The 14244-nt window shown below is 40.7% G+C and overlaps 1 protein-coding gene across 1 annotated transcript in view; it reads left to right on the top strand.

Annotated features, from left to right (window-relative positions):
- Nucleotides 1-322: 322 nt before the first annotated feature.
- Nucleotides 323-14244, top strand: part of AGPS (alkylglycerone phosphate synthase) — a 144006-nt gene continuing 130084 nt past the window's right edge. The window contains exon 1 of the mRNA XM_027127360.1: nt 323-716. Coding sequence (XP_026983161.1) covers nt 385-716 — 332 coding nt within the window. The 5' untranslated portion in view covers nt 323-384. The remainder of the gene's footprint in view (nt 717-14244) is intronic.

Genomic DNA, 14244 nt, shown 5'->3' with positions numbered 1-14244 from the left:
CTCCGCAGGAAGGGAGAGCAGAGGTGGAGCAGCAGGAAAGGATGGCGTTGGTTCGCTCGTCAGGTCCCCAGCACCGCCCTTGTCTCCTGCTCCGAGGCGTTTGCTCCCGCAAGCTACTCCAGAGGCTCAGGCCACACTCGAGGAGGCCACCCAGGGCACTAGGACACCTCGGGGACGCTTGCGGTTTGACTCCCGGTCTAGCCCATCCCGGGCCGAACCAACCCCGGGACTGCTCGAACTCACCTGCTTGGCAGGTGTCGGAGGTCTGGGGCGTGACCGCGGAGGCGGGCGGGTGCGGTGGGCGGGAGCTGAGACTATGAAGCTCCAGGCGCATGGCACCCGCCGCCCAGTCGCCGCGGTGGCTGCCGGGATGCGCCGCAACGAATGGTCGCGCCGGGCGCAGCTTTGAGTGACCTTTCACCCGCGCCCAGCGGTCCCGGGCGGCGGCACAAGGCGGAAGCCATGGCGGAGGCGGTGGCTGCGGCTGCGGCGGGCGGGACGGGCGCGGACGCGGGCTCCGGTTCTGCAGCGGACGGGGAGCGGGACCGCGCCGGGCGGAGGCTGCGGGTTCTTTCGGGCCATCTGCTGGGCCGGCCCCAGGAGGCTTTGAGTACCAATGAGTGCAAAGCGCGGAGAGCGGCGGCAGCCGCGGCCGCCACGGCGGCGCCCACTGCCACTCCCGCCGCGCAGGAGTCGGGCACCATCCCCAAGAAGCGGTGAGTAGCGGCTCTGTGGAGCGAGCTGCCGGTGAGGGACCAGTCCGGGCCTGTGCTGCGGGAGGGCACCGGCGAGATGGGAAGGGAGGTGACACGGGTGGGTGGAAGGCATTCGGGTTCCAGAAAGTGCGGACCATCTCGTTTTTAAGAGAGCGTGGATGAGACCCTGGACTCTCAGGAAGGGGGACGGATGAAATGGTGGATTTTGGTCACTGTTTGAGAGTAGTAGACCTGAAGAACTCTTATTGGGGAAGGCTTTCAGGGGACCCTTTTTCTTGGATTCATAATGCGAGAAATTCATTCTCTGTATGGAATTAATACTTTGGAAGCCAAGGTCTTGGAATAAATAGAAGGGGTTTTATTGTGATCCTCTAAAAAAATTTAGGTTCGTACCAAATGATGAATCTCTTCTAATTCGCTCAAGCTTCGGTGCGGGGAGAAGTGGTTTCTGGAAGAAGGTGCTGCTGACTGGTTTCTGTGGGGTAGATTTCTGCTTGCTTAGGCACATGGTCTTTGACTTTGAGGGAGGAAATCGAGGGGTGGGTTAGAAGCAATAAACAGCAGACACTAGTTAGTGATTTAGGGTGTGGTGGTAGCTACTGAGCTCTGGTGTAACCAGAAGGTGAAAGATCCTTGTCTGTGGTTGAGGTTGTTTGTAAGACATCTTGACTACGACTTTTTGGCGAAATGTTAAGCTCTGATGGAAGCCACAAGGAAAAGCTATTTTTTGAGTTGTGGTTTTGTCAGCATGGATAAACTTTTAAAGTGGAAAAAAAAGTTGCTAATGTTTAATGTGTACTTTCAGTGTGCCAGAGATTGTGCTAAATCTGTGATTTTTTTTTACTCCTTTTCAAACTATGAGATAGGTGCAGTTATCTCTCATTTTACAGATGAAAAAATAAACAAGATTTAGAAGCCTGCTGCAGGATTGGCAGGTACACTGTGTGGCAGGTTAGATTTCGAAAGTGCGTCAAGTTGACTTTAGGGCCAAATTCTTGAGCAGTACTGCTTCCAATGAATTCATTCATTAATTCAACATTCATGAGTCCTTCCTTCAATACATGCTCACTGTACTAAGAATAGAGAGATTTTAAAATGCAGTATTTACTCCTAAGGAACTGATAGCCTAGTAAAGTAGTGTTATAACACAGTGAGATAAGAAACTTAGCTGATAACCATAGCAAATAGTCACTTAACCCAGATTTGGGTATTTATTTGTTAGGGCAAAGGCTTTCCAGAGTAAGGATTGCCTGAGTAAATCTTGAAGGTTGTATTGGAAGGAGCCTGCCAAAGGAGAAGAGCTTTTTTTTTTTTGGCTGCGTTGGGTCTTTGTTGCTGCGTGTGGGCTTTTCTTTAGTTGTGGCGAGAGGGCTACTCATCGTTGCGGTGCGCGGTCTTCTCATTGCGGTGGCTTCCCTTGTTGCGGAGCACGGGCTCTAGGCACGCGGGCTCAGTAGTTGTGGCGCACGGGCTTAGTTGCTCCGCGATATGTGGGATCTTCCTGTACCAGGGATTGAACCTGTGTCCCCTGCATTGGCAGGCGGATTCTTAACCACTGCACCACCAGGGAAGTCCAGAGAAAAGCATTCTTGGTGGAAAAACTGTGTTCACAGGTAAAGCAGTGAGAGGTTGAATTGCTAAGAGTTAAGTGTTGCAGGAGGAGGTGAGAATGACTTGGGATGAGGGTTGGAGATGTGGTCTTGTTTGCAGGATTTTATGTGGGGTAAAACATAATTACATTTACCTTTTAGAAAGGTCACATTGAGGATTGAGTTGAAGGTTTAAACAGCTGAACATATAGTTTCTGGAAACATAGATCTGAGTTTGAATTTCTCCTTCACAATTCCAGCTGCATGACTTTGGGCAAGTCACTTAACCTCTCTCAGAGCTTTAGACCCCTCATCTTTGAAAATGAGGACAATAATTCCTGCTTTGCATTGTTGCTGTGAGAATTGGAAAATATAAAGTGATCAAGCGCTTAGTGCAATGCCTGTTTCATAACCCCTCAACAAATGGGAGATGCAGTTTTGATTGAGTCCAGAGACAGGGAGACCATTTAGAAGACTATTATCCTAGTGAGAAATGCTGTGATTCTGAACTAGGGCATAATGTTTGAAAAAGTATTAGGAGGTAAATTTTCCATAACTTGGTTACAGAGTGGTGGGGGAGGAAGGAATTAAGAATCACATCTTGGCCTCTGGCTTCATTTGAAGTTATATTAGCTGTGACTGGATTTAAAGCTTTTAATTTTTCTAATGGCTTAATGTACATTTATGTCCATTCATTTGTGTGCATCTGTGTGATTGTACATTTATATGCAGGTTCACACTCTCAGAGCTAAGTAGGTAGGACAGGTGTTCCTTAAGGCTGGTTTTAGGGGCCTTTGTCTGTAGCATTTGGAGAAAAATAGTAATGTTTGGAAGGCACATTGGGGTAATGGATGAGGCTTCTCATGGCTGAAGGTGACTGGTCTGGGAGGCCTTCTGTGGCTGTTCCATGGACTGAAGTCCCAACTGTATGTAATCTATGCTATCAGTGGCTCTGGTCTTTCATTCAGGATTATGTGTGTCTAGTGGTAAAATTTAATCCTGTACAACTGTTTTAAAGTTTGAATCAAAATATGAGGGAACACAAAAACTTGTATTCGATGGAACATCAGAAGCTTCTTCACAGAGTGATCTACTGCTTAGCTGGGGCTCAGTTTGCCAGCACCAGAGTTGAGCCTAAAGGGAAGGCAAGTGACGGAGCAGGAAGGAGCCAGTGTGTATATCTAGTAAAGTGTTAGTGTGACTATATGTCATTATTTTGGAAGCATTTGGTGATGTGTATTATTCGTATAATTCCTTCTCTTTTATTACCCTGGATGATGTCATTGGTTGTAATTCTTTTATCTCATGACTGATTATCATCATGGAATTGGAGGAGTAACTTCTTGAAACTCCATGCTTTTATTCCTCTTACAGAGTAGTCATGCATGTTAATTTACTCAACATTTATAGAGTAGTTGCTTTATGACATACTGTCTTAGGTTCTTAGGTATTGGAGGTAAAGAGATGATAATAGTCCTTGGCCTCAAAGAATTCAGTATAGAAAGGGAGATGCACATGCCAGTACATTTTGAGTAGAGTCAATGTAGATACAGGTATAGATGCAGCACAAAGGAAAGAAAGAGTGATATACTTTGTCTAGGGGGTCAGGGAAAGCTTTCTGAAGACGGTTTAAAAATATGGATGATAGTGTGGTAGGTTGATTGGAAGGTGAGGGGAGTTTGTATTCCAGACAGAAGTTATAGCATATGGCAAAGCAGGGGGCCGTGAAAGTGCATCTTGTATTTGGGTAACTAAATAATTCAGTATTGGTAGAGGTGGGAGTAAAGTGAAAAGAGGAGGGCATAAGCAGGTCATGGAGGCCTTTGGCCTGTAGTTCATCAGTCCATTCATTCTTTCACTCGTTTATGTGTGAATGTTTGCTTACTATGCAACACATAACTGAACAAAAACTGCCGTTATTGGGCTTCCTTGGTGGCGCAGTGGTTGAGAGTCCACCTGCCGATGCAGGGGACACGGGTTCGTGCCCCGGTCCGGGAAGATCCCACATGCCGCAGAGCGGCTGGGCCCGTGAGCCATGGCCACTGAGCCTGCACGTCCGGAGCCTGTGCTCCGCAACGGGAGAGGCCACAACAGTGAGAGGCCCGCGTACCGCAAAAAAACAAAACAAACAACAACAAAAAAACCCCTGCCATTATGGACGTACATTCTAATTGGAGTGGAGATAGTGAACAGACAAGTAACACAGTATGTCAGATGATGGTAAGTATGATGAATAAAAATGAAGCAATGTAGGAGGATAGATGATGGAGAACCCTTGAAGGAATTAAGCCAGGAAGGGACATGATCAGATTGGGTTTGGGTTTGAGAGCAGTCACTTTGGCTACAGTGTTCGGAATGGATTGGAGAAGGATGAAGACGGATATCGGAAGATCCGTTCGGGGAGGCTGTTGTAGCAGAACAGGTGAGAAATAATGAAGGATTAAGCCAAGATGATGGCAGTGAGAATAGAGAGGAAAGGATGGATTTGCATTTTGGAAGTTAGTGCATTAGGTGATATTTAAAACCTGTTACACTTGTCACATGGTCTCCTATGAGTTGGTTCTAATTACTTCTGTCCAGGAACATATATTCTCATTATTTGAAGTTGCAGAGTAGAGTTTTGAGGATGATGGTTTACTTTTGGACCTCTGTTTTCCTTTAAGTGCATGTTACTCCATGAACAATTTCTTTTTGCTCTTGCTTCTGAATGGAGTTTTAGATTCCTAAAAATCATAATAAATGTCAACTAAATATGTGACATTTTTATGCCTTGGTTTTGGATTTTTTCAGTTTTTTTTGTTTTAAGTTACTGTAATGTTATGAAAAAGAGAAGGAAAAAAGCCCTTGTTCACATCTGTCTCTCCATACTGATAACCACTTCTCCAGTTGTAATTTTGGCTCCAACTTCTTTGTGGTTTGCGTTACTCAAAACTGTTCTATGGCAGTTTTTACAGAGGTTATAAACTCTTATGTTTCAGATCAAAAGAATATCTGATTAAGAAAGCTATTAATTACTTAATTTACTTGCCCATACTGTTACTTATACACACCATTCTTTAAAAAATAATGTATTATTTAACACCTACCAGAAACCTTGGTAGATATTTTCCAGAAGGAAAAACCTGAGTTAACCTCTTGTAAATGTTTCCCAGGAGGACATCTGAAGCCTGTAAGAGCTGATGCATTTCTGCAACAAGGTTATTTGCACAAGTGACCTGATGTATGATTTAACGTCATTTGGCAAAATTAGAGCTTATTTTAGTAGTTATGCTGAATGAAATACTTAGCCTGCATTGAGTTCCTAGCTAGGAATTCTAGTAATAGTAGTAATAGGAGTTTTAATTTGATTAAGTCCTAATATACCAGGTACTCTGCTGAGGCTTTACGTACATTATCTCATTTAATTTTCAGAGTAGCTCTGAAAAGGAGGTGACACTGTATGTATGTTATGGGTGAGGAAGTAGAGGCTTAGAGTAGTTAACTTGTCTAAAGTCATGCAGTTACGAAATAAAAGAGACAGCATTTCAACTCTGATCTGTCTTCCTCCAGAGGCTGCATTTCTTCCCCTATGCGATATTACTGCACTTGATGTTGTTCTCTAGGGGAAATTACCTACTTGGTTGTCATCAAGCTGTTTTCTTTGTCATCCAAGTTGCAAATCTTTTGTTATTGAATAGATCATGATCATATACAGTGTCATAATTAAGAGAACATTAGTTTATATTGTACTTATTATATAAATTATAAAATATATGATCCTGTCAAAATGAAATTCATAATATATACAATGGAATATTACTCAGCCATAAAAAGAAACAAAATTGAGTTATTTGTAGTGAGGTGGATGGACCTAGAGTCTGTCATACAGAGTGAAGTAAGTCGGAAAGAGAAAAACAAATACTGTATGCTAACACATATATATGGAATCTAAAAAAAAAAAATGGTTCTGAAGAACCTAGGGGCAGGACAGGAATAAAGATGCAGACATAGAGAATGGACTTGAGGACACAGGGCAGGGGAAGGGTAAGCTGGGACGAAGTGAGAGAGTGGCATGGACATATATACACTACCAAATGTAAAATAGACAGCTAGTGGGGAGCAGCCGCATAGCACAGGGAGATCAGCTCGGTGCTTTATGTCCACCTAGAGGGGTGGGATAGGGAGGGTGGGAGGGAGACGCAAGAGGGAGGAGTTATGGGGATATATGTATATGTATGGCTGATTCACTTTGTTATAAAGCAGAAACTAACACAACATTGTAAAACAATTATACTCCAATAAAGGTGTCTAAAAAAAAAAGAAAGTATTATGCATTGTTTAAAATGATAGACCAACCTGTTTCCTTTTGTGAGTGAATTTTGCCATTTGACTTGTGAGAGAAAATGGTGTCGAGAATAAAAGGGAAAGAGGAGGAGGAGGACTGTGGAAGATGCCAGCTCAGAGGAGAAAGGAGGAGAGGAGAAGAAGTAATGGGGGATTTACTGCCTGGGTGTAAATTAACTATCTTTGGACTGTAAATGAATAAGAAACCCTAAAGACTTAATCTCCATATTTGGTATCATACTTCTCTTAGATTGGAAGTATCATTTAGAGATGGACCACATCTTCTGTAAATAGACTTCATTATGTCAGGAAGTTTCTACTATAGAGCCATCTACCTTCTGGTCACTTAATAAAAATATCTACTAATAAATTAAGTGATCTCTTTTTAGGATGCAGAGTAATGGAGTGCTGTTGTAGTCAGATGACATACTTTATGGAACCGTTTAAAAGCAAGTGCTGGGGCTTCCCTGGTGGTGCAGTGGTTAAGAATTCACCTGCCAATGCAGGGGACTCAGTTTCGATCCCTGGTCCAGGAAGATCCCACATGCCGTGGAGCAACTAAGCCCGTGTGCCACAACTACTGAGCCTGTGCTCTAGAGCCTGTGTGCCACAACTACTGAAGCCTGTGCGCCTAGAGCCTGTGCTCCGCAACAAGAGAAGCCACCACAATGAGAAGCCTGCGCAGTGCAATGAAGAGTATCCCCGGCTCGCCACAACTAGAGAAAGCCTGCGTGCAGCAAGGAAGACCCAACACAGCCAGAAATAATAAATAAATAAATAAATAGCAAGTGCTAAGCAAGTATTACTCCTTTTGGTTTTATTTTCTTATTACTGAAATAAGATACTAATAATAAACTAATCTTCAACAGATTATGTTAATTTCAAATCCAAACCAAATTAAGGTATTCTAAGTAGGGTTTACTCTCTTTATTTGTTGGGCTTTAGGGGTAATATTTAGTTATACCTCTGTCCCACATCTGAGTTCAGAATCAGTTGAGAAGTAAGAGTCAGAATATAGACAGATGGAGTAAAAATGTCAGCTTTATTACCAATAAAGCTGGTTGGAGTATATGGCTTGGATCTGGGCTACCTAATATTTACCCTGAATTAGCTATGCTCAGTCACAGGCAGTGCTGGACCACAGATTTCCTCTGCAAGGGCAGAGTTGGCTCTGGGAAACCTCATACATGGCACTGAGAGTCTAGAGTATAACCTCTCCATAGCCGATAGATTGGAGAGAGAGAAAAACAGCTGACCCCACGTGCTTAGTGCCTCCTCTCAGAAGCCACTAACCAGGTAAGTCACTCTTCCCATGAGAAAGAGTGAATGTGTGAGGGCTGGGGAGAGGCCAGGACTGTTACCTTTCTGAAGTCCCTCCACGTGGGAAACTGGAGGCTGGAGAATGGAGGTTTTGCTGGAATGTTTTTGGAGAAATTAGGGAAAGGGCTGAAAACTTTTTGGTAAATAAACAGTCTTCCACCTTTATCATTTGCATGTATTATCCACGTTGCCTACTGAATATATTATAGTTTCCTTGGTAGGGCAGTTAGCGTCCTCCAGGAGGATCTGTCTAAATCAGCCTTTCCAAGCTGTCTCTTATTTCCTTGATACCTACTGTGTACTCTAGCTACATACCAGAATTATTGCTGTTACCAGAACGTGGTCTTCCCTTCCCCTTTTCTTTTTTTGATATGTTAGTGTGTCTCAAAGTATAGTACACATTAGCACTGATGGTCCTGAGGTAATTTGGGGTGGTACAAACCTTATTTGGATAGTTATAAATGTTTGTATATATACTTATTTTTGTTAACCTTTATTGAACTCTTACAAATTTATTATAAAAGTAAATGCATAAATCTGAAGTTTACAGCTTACTTTTTTTTTAAATTTTATTTTTGGCTGCATTGGGTCTTCGTTGCTGTGCGTGGGCTTTCCCTAGTTGCGGCGAGCGGGGTCTGCTCTTTGTTGTGGTGCATGGGCTTTGCATTGCAGTGGCTTCTCTTGCCGCGGAGCATGGGCTCTAGGTGCGTGGGCTTCAGCAGTTGCAGCACACGGGCTTAGTAGTTGTGGCACGCAGGCCCTAGAGCACGCAGGCTTCAGTAGTTGTGGTGTGTGGGCTCAGTAGTTGTGGTACGCGGGCCCTAGGGTGCATAGGCTTCAGTAGTTGTGGCGTGCGGGCTCAGTAGTTGTGGCTTACAGGCTCTAGAGTGTAGGCTCAGTAGTTGTGGTGCACGGGCTTAGTTGCTCTGCGGCATGTGGAATCTTCTTGGACCAGGAATCGAACCTGTGTCTCCGGCGTTGGCAGGCAGATTCTTAACCACTGTGCCACCAGGGAAGTCCCTTTGCTTAGCTTTCTTAAAAGAAAAACATTAATGTCTGACTTTGATTCTCTTCTCTCAAGCATTCGTATATTTAATTCTAGGTCTTTCTGTAGTTAAAATATGCTTACTCATTAAGGAAGGCTGTTAACATTCTAGGTAATTGCAGTTACTTTTGACAAGGGAGTTTTGCCTCTTGAGTGAGATCATCTTAACACTCACTAAGAAAAATACTGTGTTGTAAATAATATTTGGCCTTGCCAGCATATCTCAAGTTACTAACCAGAGATTTGGGTCAGGATGCTGATGGGATTCTTGTCAGTAACTTTACTGGGACTCTCCAAACTCTATTTATAGTTGCCATGTCAGCCACCTCATAGCACCAAGTGGGGAGCGTTCATGTATTTCAGGACCTTGTAATCAAGTAATACGAATTATTTAATTTTTATATTCACAGTTTGCAACCACAGATTATGTGGTTGGATTTTTCATTTCTTCTAAAGATGTTTGAACTTAATAGGAATCCAGCATCAGGGATATTAAAATGACACCCACTTGAATTCTATTCTGCTGTCAACTCATATTTTATAAATTACTGTCCACTAGAGCTTTCTGTGATGATGGAAATGCTCTGTGGTCTTCACTGTCCAATATGGTAGCCACTAAGCACATGTGGCCATTAAGCACTTGAAATTAAGGGGCCATTAAGCGGCTAGTGTGACTGAGGAGCTGAGTTTTAAATTTTCTATACTTTTAATTAATTTAAATTTAAGTAGGCACATATGGCTAGTGACACTATGTTAGCACAGCTATAGTTTGAAACTTAACTCATTATCTATCTTTTCTTGTTCCCAAATGAAGTTACTGTTCTGAGTTTTCTTATTTCTCTAAATATTCGCACCAGTTCTGTAGTCACATCCTTCAGCCCTTACTCTTGAACGTCTTTCCATTTTTTTTTCTTTTTTCCAACTTTTAAAAATTGAAGGATAATTGACTTAACAATGCTATATTAGTTTCAGGTGTACAACGTAATTATTTGATATTTTTATGCATTACAAAATGATCACCGTGTTAAGTCTACTTATCATCTGTTACCATACAAAATTATTACAATATTACTGACTTATAATCCTTAATTGTACATTACATCTCCATAACTTAATTTTTTTTAATAACTGGAAGTTTGTATTTCTTAATCTCCCTCACCTATTTCACTCATCCCCCGCAACCCCCTTCCCTCTGGCAACCACTATCAGTTTGTTCTCTGTATTAATGAGTCTCATTTTTTAAATTTTATGTTTGTCGTTTGTTTTTTAGATTCTACATATAAGTGAAATCATGCAGTATTTGTCTTTCTCAGTCTGACTTATTTCACTTAGCATAATACCCTTTAGGTCCATCCATGTCGTCACAAATGGCAAGATTTCATTCTTTTTTATGGCAAGTAATATTCCATTGTGTGTGTGCCATATATTTTCCTTATCTGTTCACCTATTGATAGACACTTAGGTTGCTTCCATATCTTGGCTTTTGTAAATAATGCTGCAATGAACATAGGGGTGCATATATCTTGGATCATATGGTGGTTCAATTTTTAGTTTTTTGAGGAACCTCCATACTGCTTTCCATAGTGCTGCCCAATTTACATTCCCACCAACAATGCACAAGGGTTCCCTTTTCTCTGCATCCTCACCAGCGCTTGTTCATTGTCCTTTTGATAATAACCATTCTGACAGTTGTGATGTGATAACTCATTGTAGTTTTGATTTGCATTTCCCTCATGATTTGTGATATTGAGCATCTTTTTATGTGTCTGTTGGACATCTGTATGTTTTCTTTGGAAAAATATCTATTCAGGTTCTCTGCCAATTTTTAAATTGGGTTGTTTGGGGCTTTTTGATGTTGAATTGTGAATTCTTTGTGTAGTTTGGATGTTGACCCTTATTGGATATATTGTTTGCAGATATTTTCTCCCGTTCAGTAGGCAGTTGTTGATAGTTCTTTCACTGTGCAAAAGCTTTTTAGTTTGATGTAGTCTCATTTGTTTATTTTTGCTTGTTTCTCTTGCCTGAGGAGACATATCCAAAAAAGTATTAAGACTGTTGTCAAAGAGTGTACTGCCTGTTTTTTTCTAGGAGTTTCATAGTTTGAGGTCTTAAATTTAAGTCTTTAACCCTTTTTGAATTTATTTTTGTATGTGGTGTGAGAATATAGTCCAGGCAGATTCTTTTGCAAGTTGCTATTCAGTTTTTCCAGCACTATTTATTGAAGGGACTGTTTTTTCTCGCCTCCTCTGTCATAGATTAATTGAACATATAAGTGTGGGTTCATCTCTGGGCTCTCTGTTCTGTTTCGTTGATCCATGTGTATGTTTTGGTACCAGTACCATACTGTTTTGATTACTGCAGTTTGAAATCAAGGAGTGTAATATCTCTGGCTCTGTTCTTTCTCAAGTAGAGAAAGGTGCTTTTGGCTATTTGGGGTCTTTTGTGTTTCCATACAAATTTTAGAATTATTTGTTTTAGTGTGAAAAATGCAATTGGTATTTTGATAGGGATTGCATTGAATCTGTATATTGCATTGGGTAGTGTGATTGTTTTAACAATATTACTTCTTTCAATCCATGAGCACAGTGTATCTTTCCATTTGTTTGAGTCATCTTCAGTTTCTTTCATCATTGTATTATAGTTTTAAAGTACAAGTCTGTTACCCCTTTTGTTAGGTTTATTCCTAGGTATTTATTCTTTTTAAAAATTAATTAATTTATATTTATTTATTTTTTTGGCTGTGTTGGGTGTTCGTTTGTGTGCGAGGGCTTTCTTTAGTTGTGGCAAGCGGGGGCCACTCTTCATCGCGGTGCACGGGCCTCTCACTATCGCGGCCTCTCTTGTTGCGGAGCACAGGCTCTAGATGCGCAGGCTCAGTAGTTGTGGCTCATGGGCCTAGTTGCTCTGCAGCATGTGGGATCTTCCCAGACCAGGGCTCGAACCCGTGTCCCCTGCATTGGCAGGCAGGTTCTCAACCACTGCGCCACAAGGGAAGCCCTATTTATTCTTTTTGACGTAGTTTTAAATGGGTTTGTTTTCTTAATTTCTCTGATAATTCGTTATTAGTGTATAGAAGTGCAACATATTTCTGTATATTAATTTTGTATCCTGAAACTTTTCAGAATTTATTGATGATTTCTAGTAGTTTTTTGGTGGCATCTGTAGGATTTTCTATATGTAGTATCGTGTTATCTGTAAACAGTGACAGTTTTACTTCTTCCTTTCCAATTTGGATTCTTTTTCTTGCCTGATTGCTGTGGCTAATACTTCCAATACTGTGTTGAATAAAAGTGGTGAGAGTGGGCATCCTTGTCCTGTTCCTGATCTTAGAGGAACGCTTTCAGCTTTTCATCATTGAGTATGATGTTGGCTGTGGGTTTGTCATTTGTGGCGTTTATTATGTTGAGGTATGTTCCCTCTATACCCACTTTTTGAGAATTTTTCATCATAAATGGATGTTGAATTTTATCAGTAGTTTTTTGTGAATCTATTGAGATGATTGTGTGATTTTTATTCTTCAGTTTGTTAGTGTGGTGTATGTGGAAAATCAACTATCCTTGTGTCCCTGGGATAAAGCCTTCTTGATCATGCTGTGTGATCCTTTTAATGTATTAATATATTTGGTTTGCTAATATTTTGTTGAGGATTTTTGCATCTATGTTCATCAGTGATATTGGCCTGTAATTTTTGTTTGTTTGTTTGTGGTGTCTTTGTGTGTTTTTGGTGTCAGGGTGATTTTGGCCTTGTAGAATGAGTTCAGAAGTGTTCCTTCCTCTTCAATTTTTTGGAATAGCTTCAGAAGGATAGGTATTACTATTCTTTAAATTTTGGGTAGAATTCACCTGTGAAGCTGTCTGGTCTTGGACTTATTGTTTGTTGGGAGATTTTGTTTTGTTTTGTTTTAGCTACTGGTTCAATTTCATTACTAGTAACCAGTCTGTTCATATTTTCTATTTCTTCCTTAGTCAGTCCTGGGAGATTGTGTTTCTAGAAGTTTATCTGTTTCTTCTAGGTTGGTCAATTTGTTGGTGTATAGTTGTTTGTAGTAAACTCTTTTTATCCTTTGTATTTCTATGGTATTGATTGTAACCTCTTCTTTTTCATTTCTGATTTTATTTAATTGGGCCCTCTCTCTTTTTTTTTTTTCTTGAGTCTGGCTAAAGGTTTATCAATTTTATCTTTTCAGAGAACCGGCTCTTAGTTTTATTGTTCTTTTCTATTGCTTTTTACTCTATTTCATTTATTTCCACTCTGATCTTTATTATTTCTTTTGTTCTACTAACTTTGGGTTTTGTTCTTTTTCTGGCTCCTTTAGATGTAAGCTTAGATTGTTTATTTGAGATTTTTCCTGTTTCCTGAGGTAAGCATGTATTGCTATAAATTTCCCTCTTAGAAATACTTCTGCTGCATTCCATAGATTTTGGATCATTGTGTTTCCATTTTCACTTATCTCCAGGTATTTTTTGATTTTCTCTTTGAGTTCCTCAGTGACTTATTGTTTGGTAGCATGTTGTTTATACTCCACATGTTTGTGTTTTTTGCAGTTACTTTCTTGTAGCTGCTTTCTAGTCTCATAACATTGTGGTTGGAAAAGATGCTTCATATGATTTCAATATTCTTAAATTTATTGAGACCTGTTTTGTGGCCTGGCATGTGATCTATCCTGGAAAATGTTCTGTGTGCACTTGAAAAGAATCTGTATTCTGCTGTTTTGGATGGAATGTTCTGTATAGGTATTAATTCAGTCTGGTCTACTGTGTTGTTTAAGACCAGTGTTTCCTTATTGATTGTCTGGATGATCTGTCCATTGATGTAAGTGAGGTGTTAAAGTCACCCACTGTTACTGTGTTGCTGTCAATTTCTCTTTTTATGTCTATTAATATTTGTTTTATGTCTTTAGGTGCTCCTATGTTGGGTGTATATATATTTACAATTGTTATTTTTTTGGTTGGATCGATCCCTTTATCATTATGTAATATCCTTCTTTCTCTCTTTTTGTTTTAAAGTCTATTTTGTCTGTTGTAAGTATTGCTACCCTGGCTTTCTTTTCATATTCATTTGCATGGAATGCCTTTTTCATACCCTCACTTTCAGTCTGTGTGTGTCTTTAGATCTGAAGTGAGCCTCTTGTAGGCAGCATATATATGGGTCTTGGCTTTTTTTCTACTCAGCCATTCTATATCTTTTGAATGGAGTATTTAAAGTAATTATTGATAGGTATGTACTTGTTGCCATTTTGTTCATTGTTTTG

This window comes from Aethalodelphis obliquidens, unplaced genomic scaffold (assembly GCF_003676395.1).
Source record: "Aethalodelphis obliquidens isolate GAN/ISIS:26980383/991018 unplaced genomic scaffold, ASM367639v1 scaffold2, whole genome shotgun sequence".
Classification (NCBI taxonomy): Eukaryota; Metazoa; Chordata; class Mammalia; order Artiodactyla; family Delphinidae; genus Aethalodelphis; species Aethalodelphis obliquidens.
This window is presented reverse-complemented; position numbering and strand designations above follow the sequence as displayed.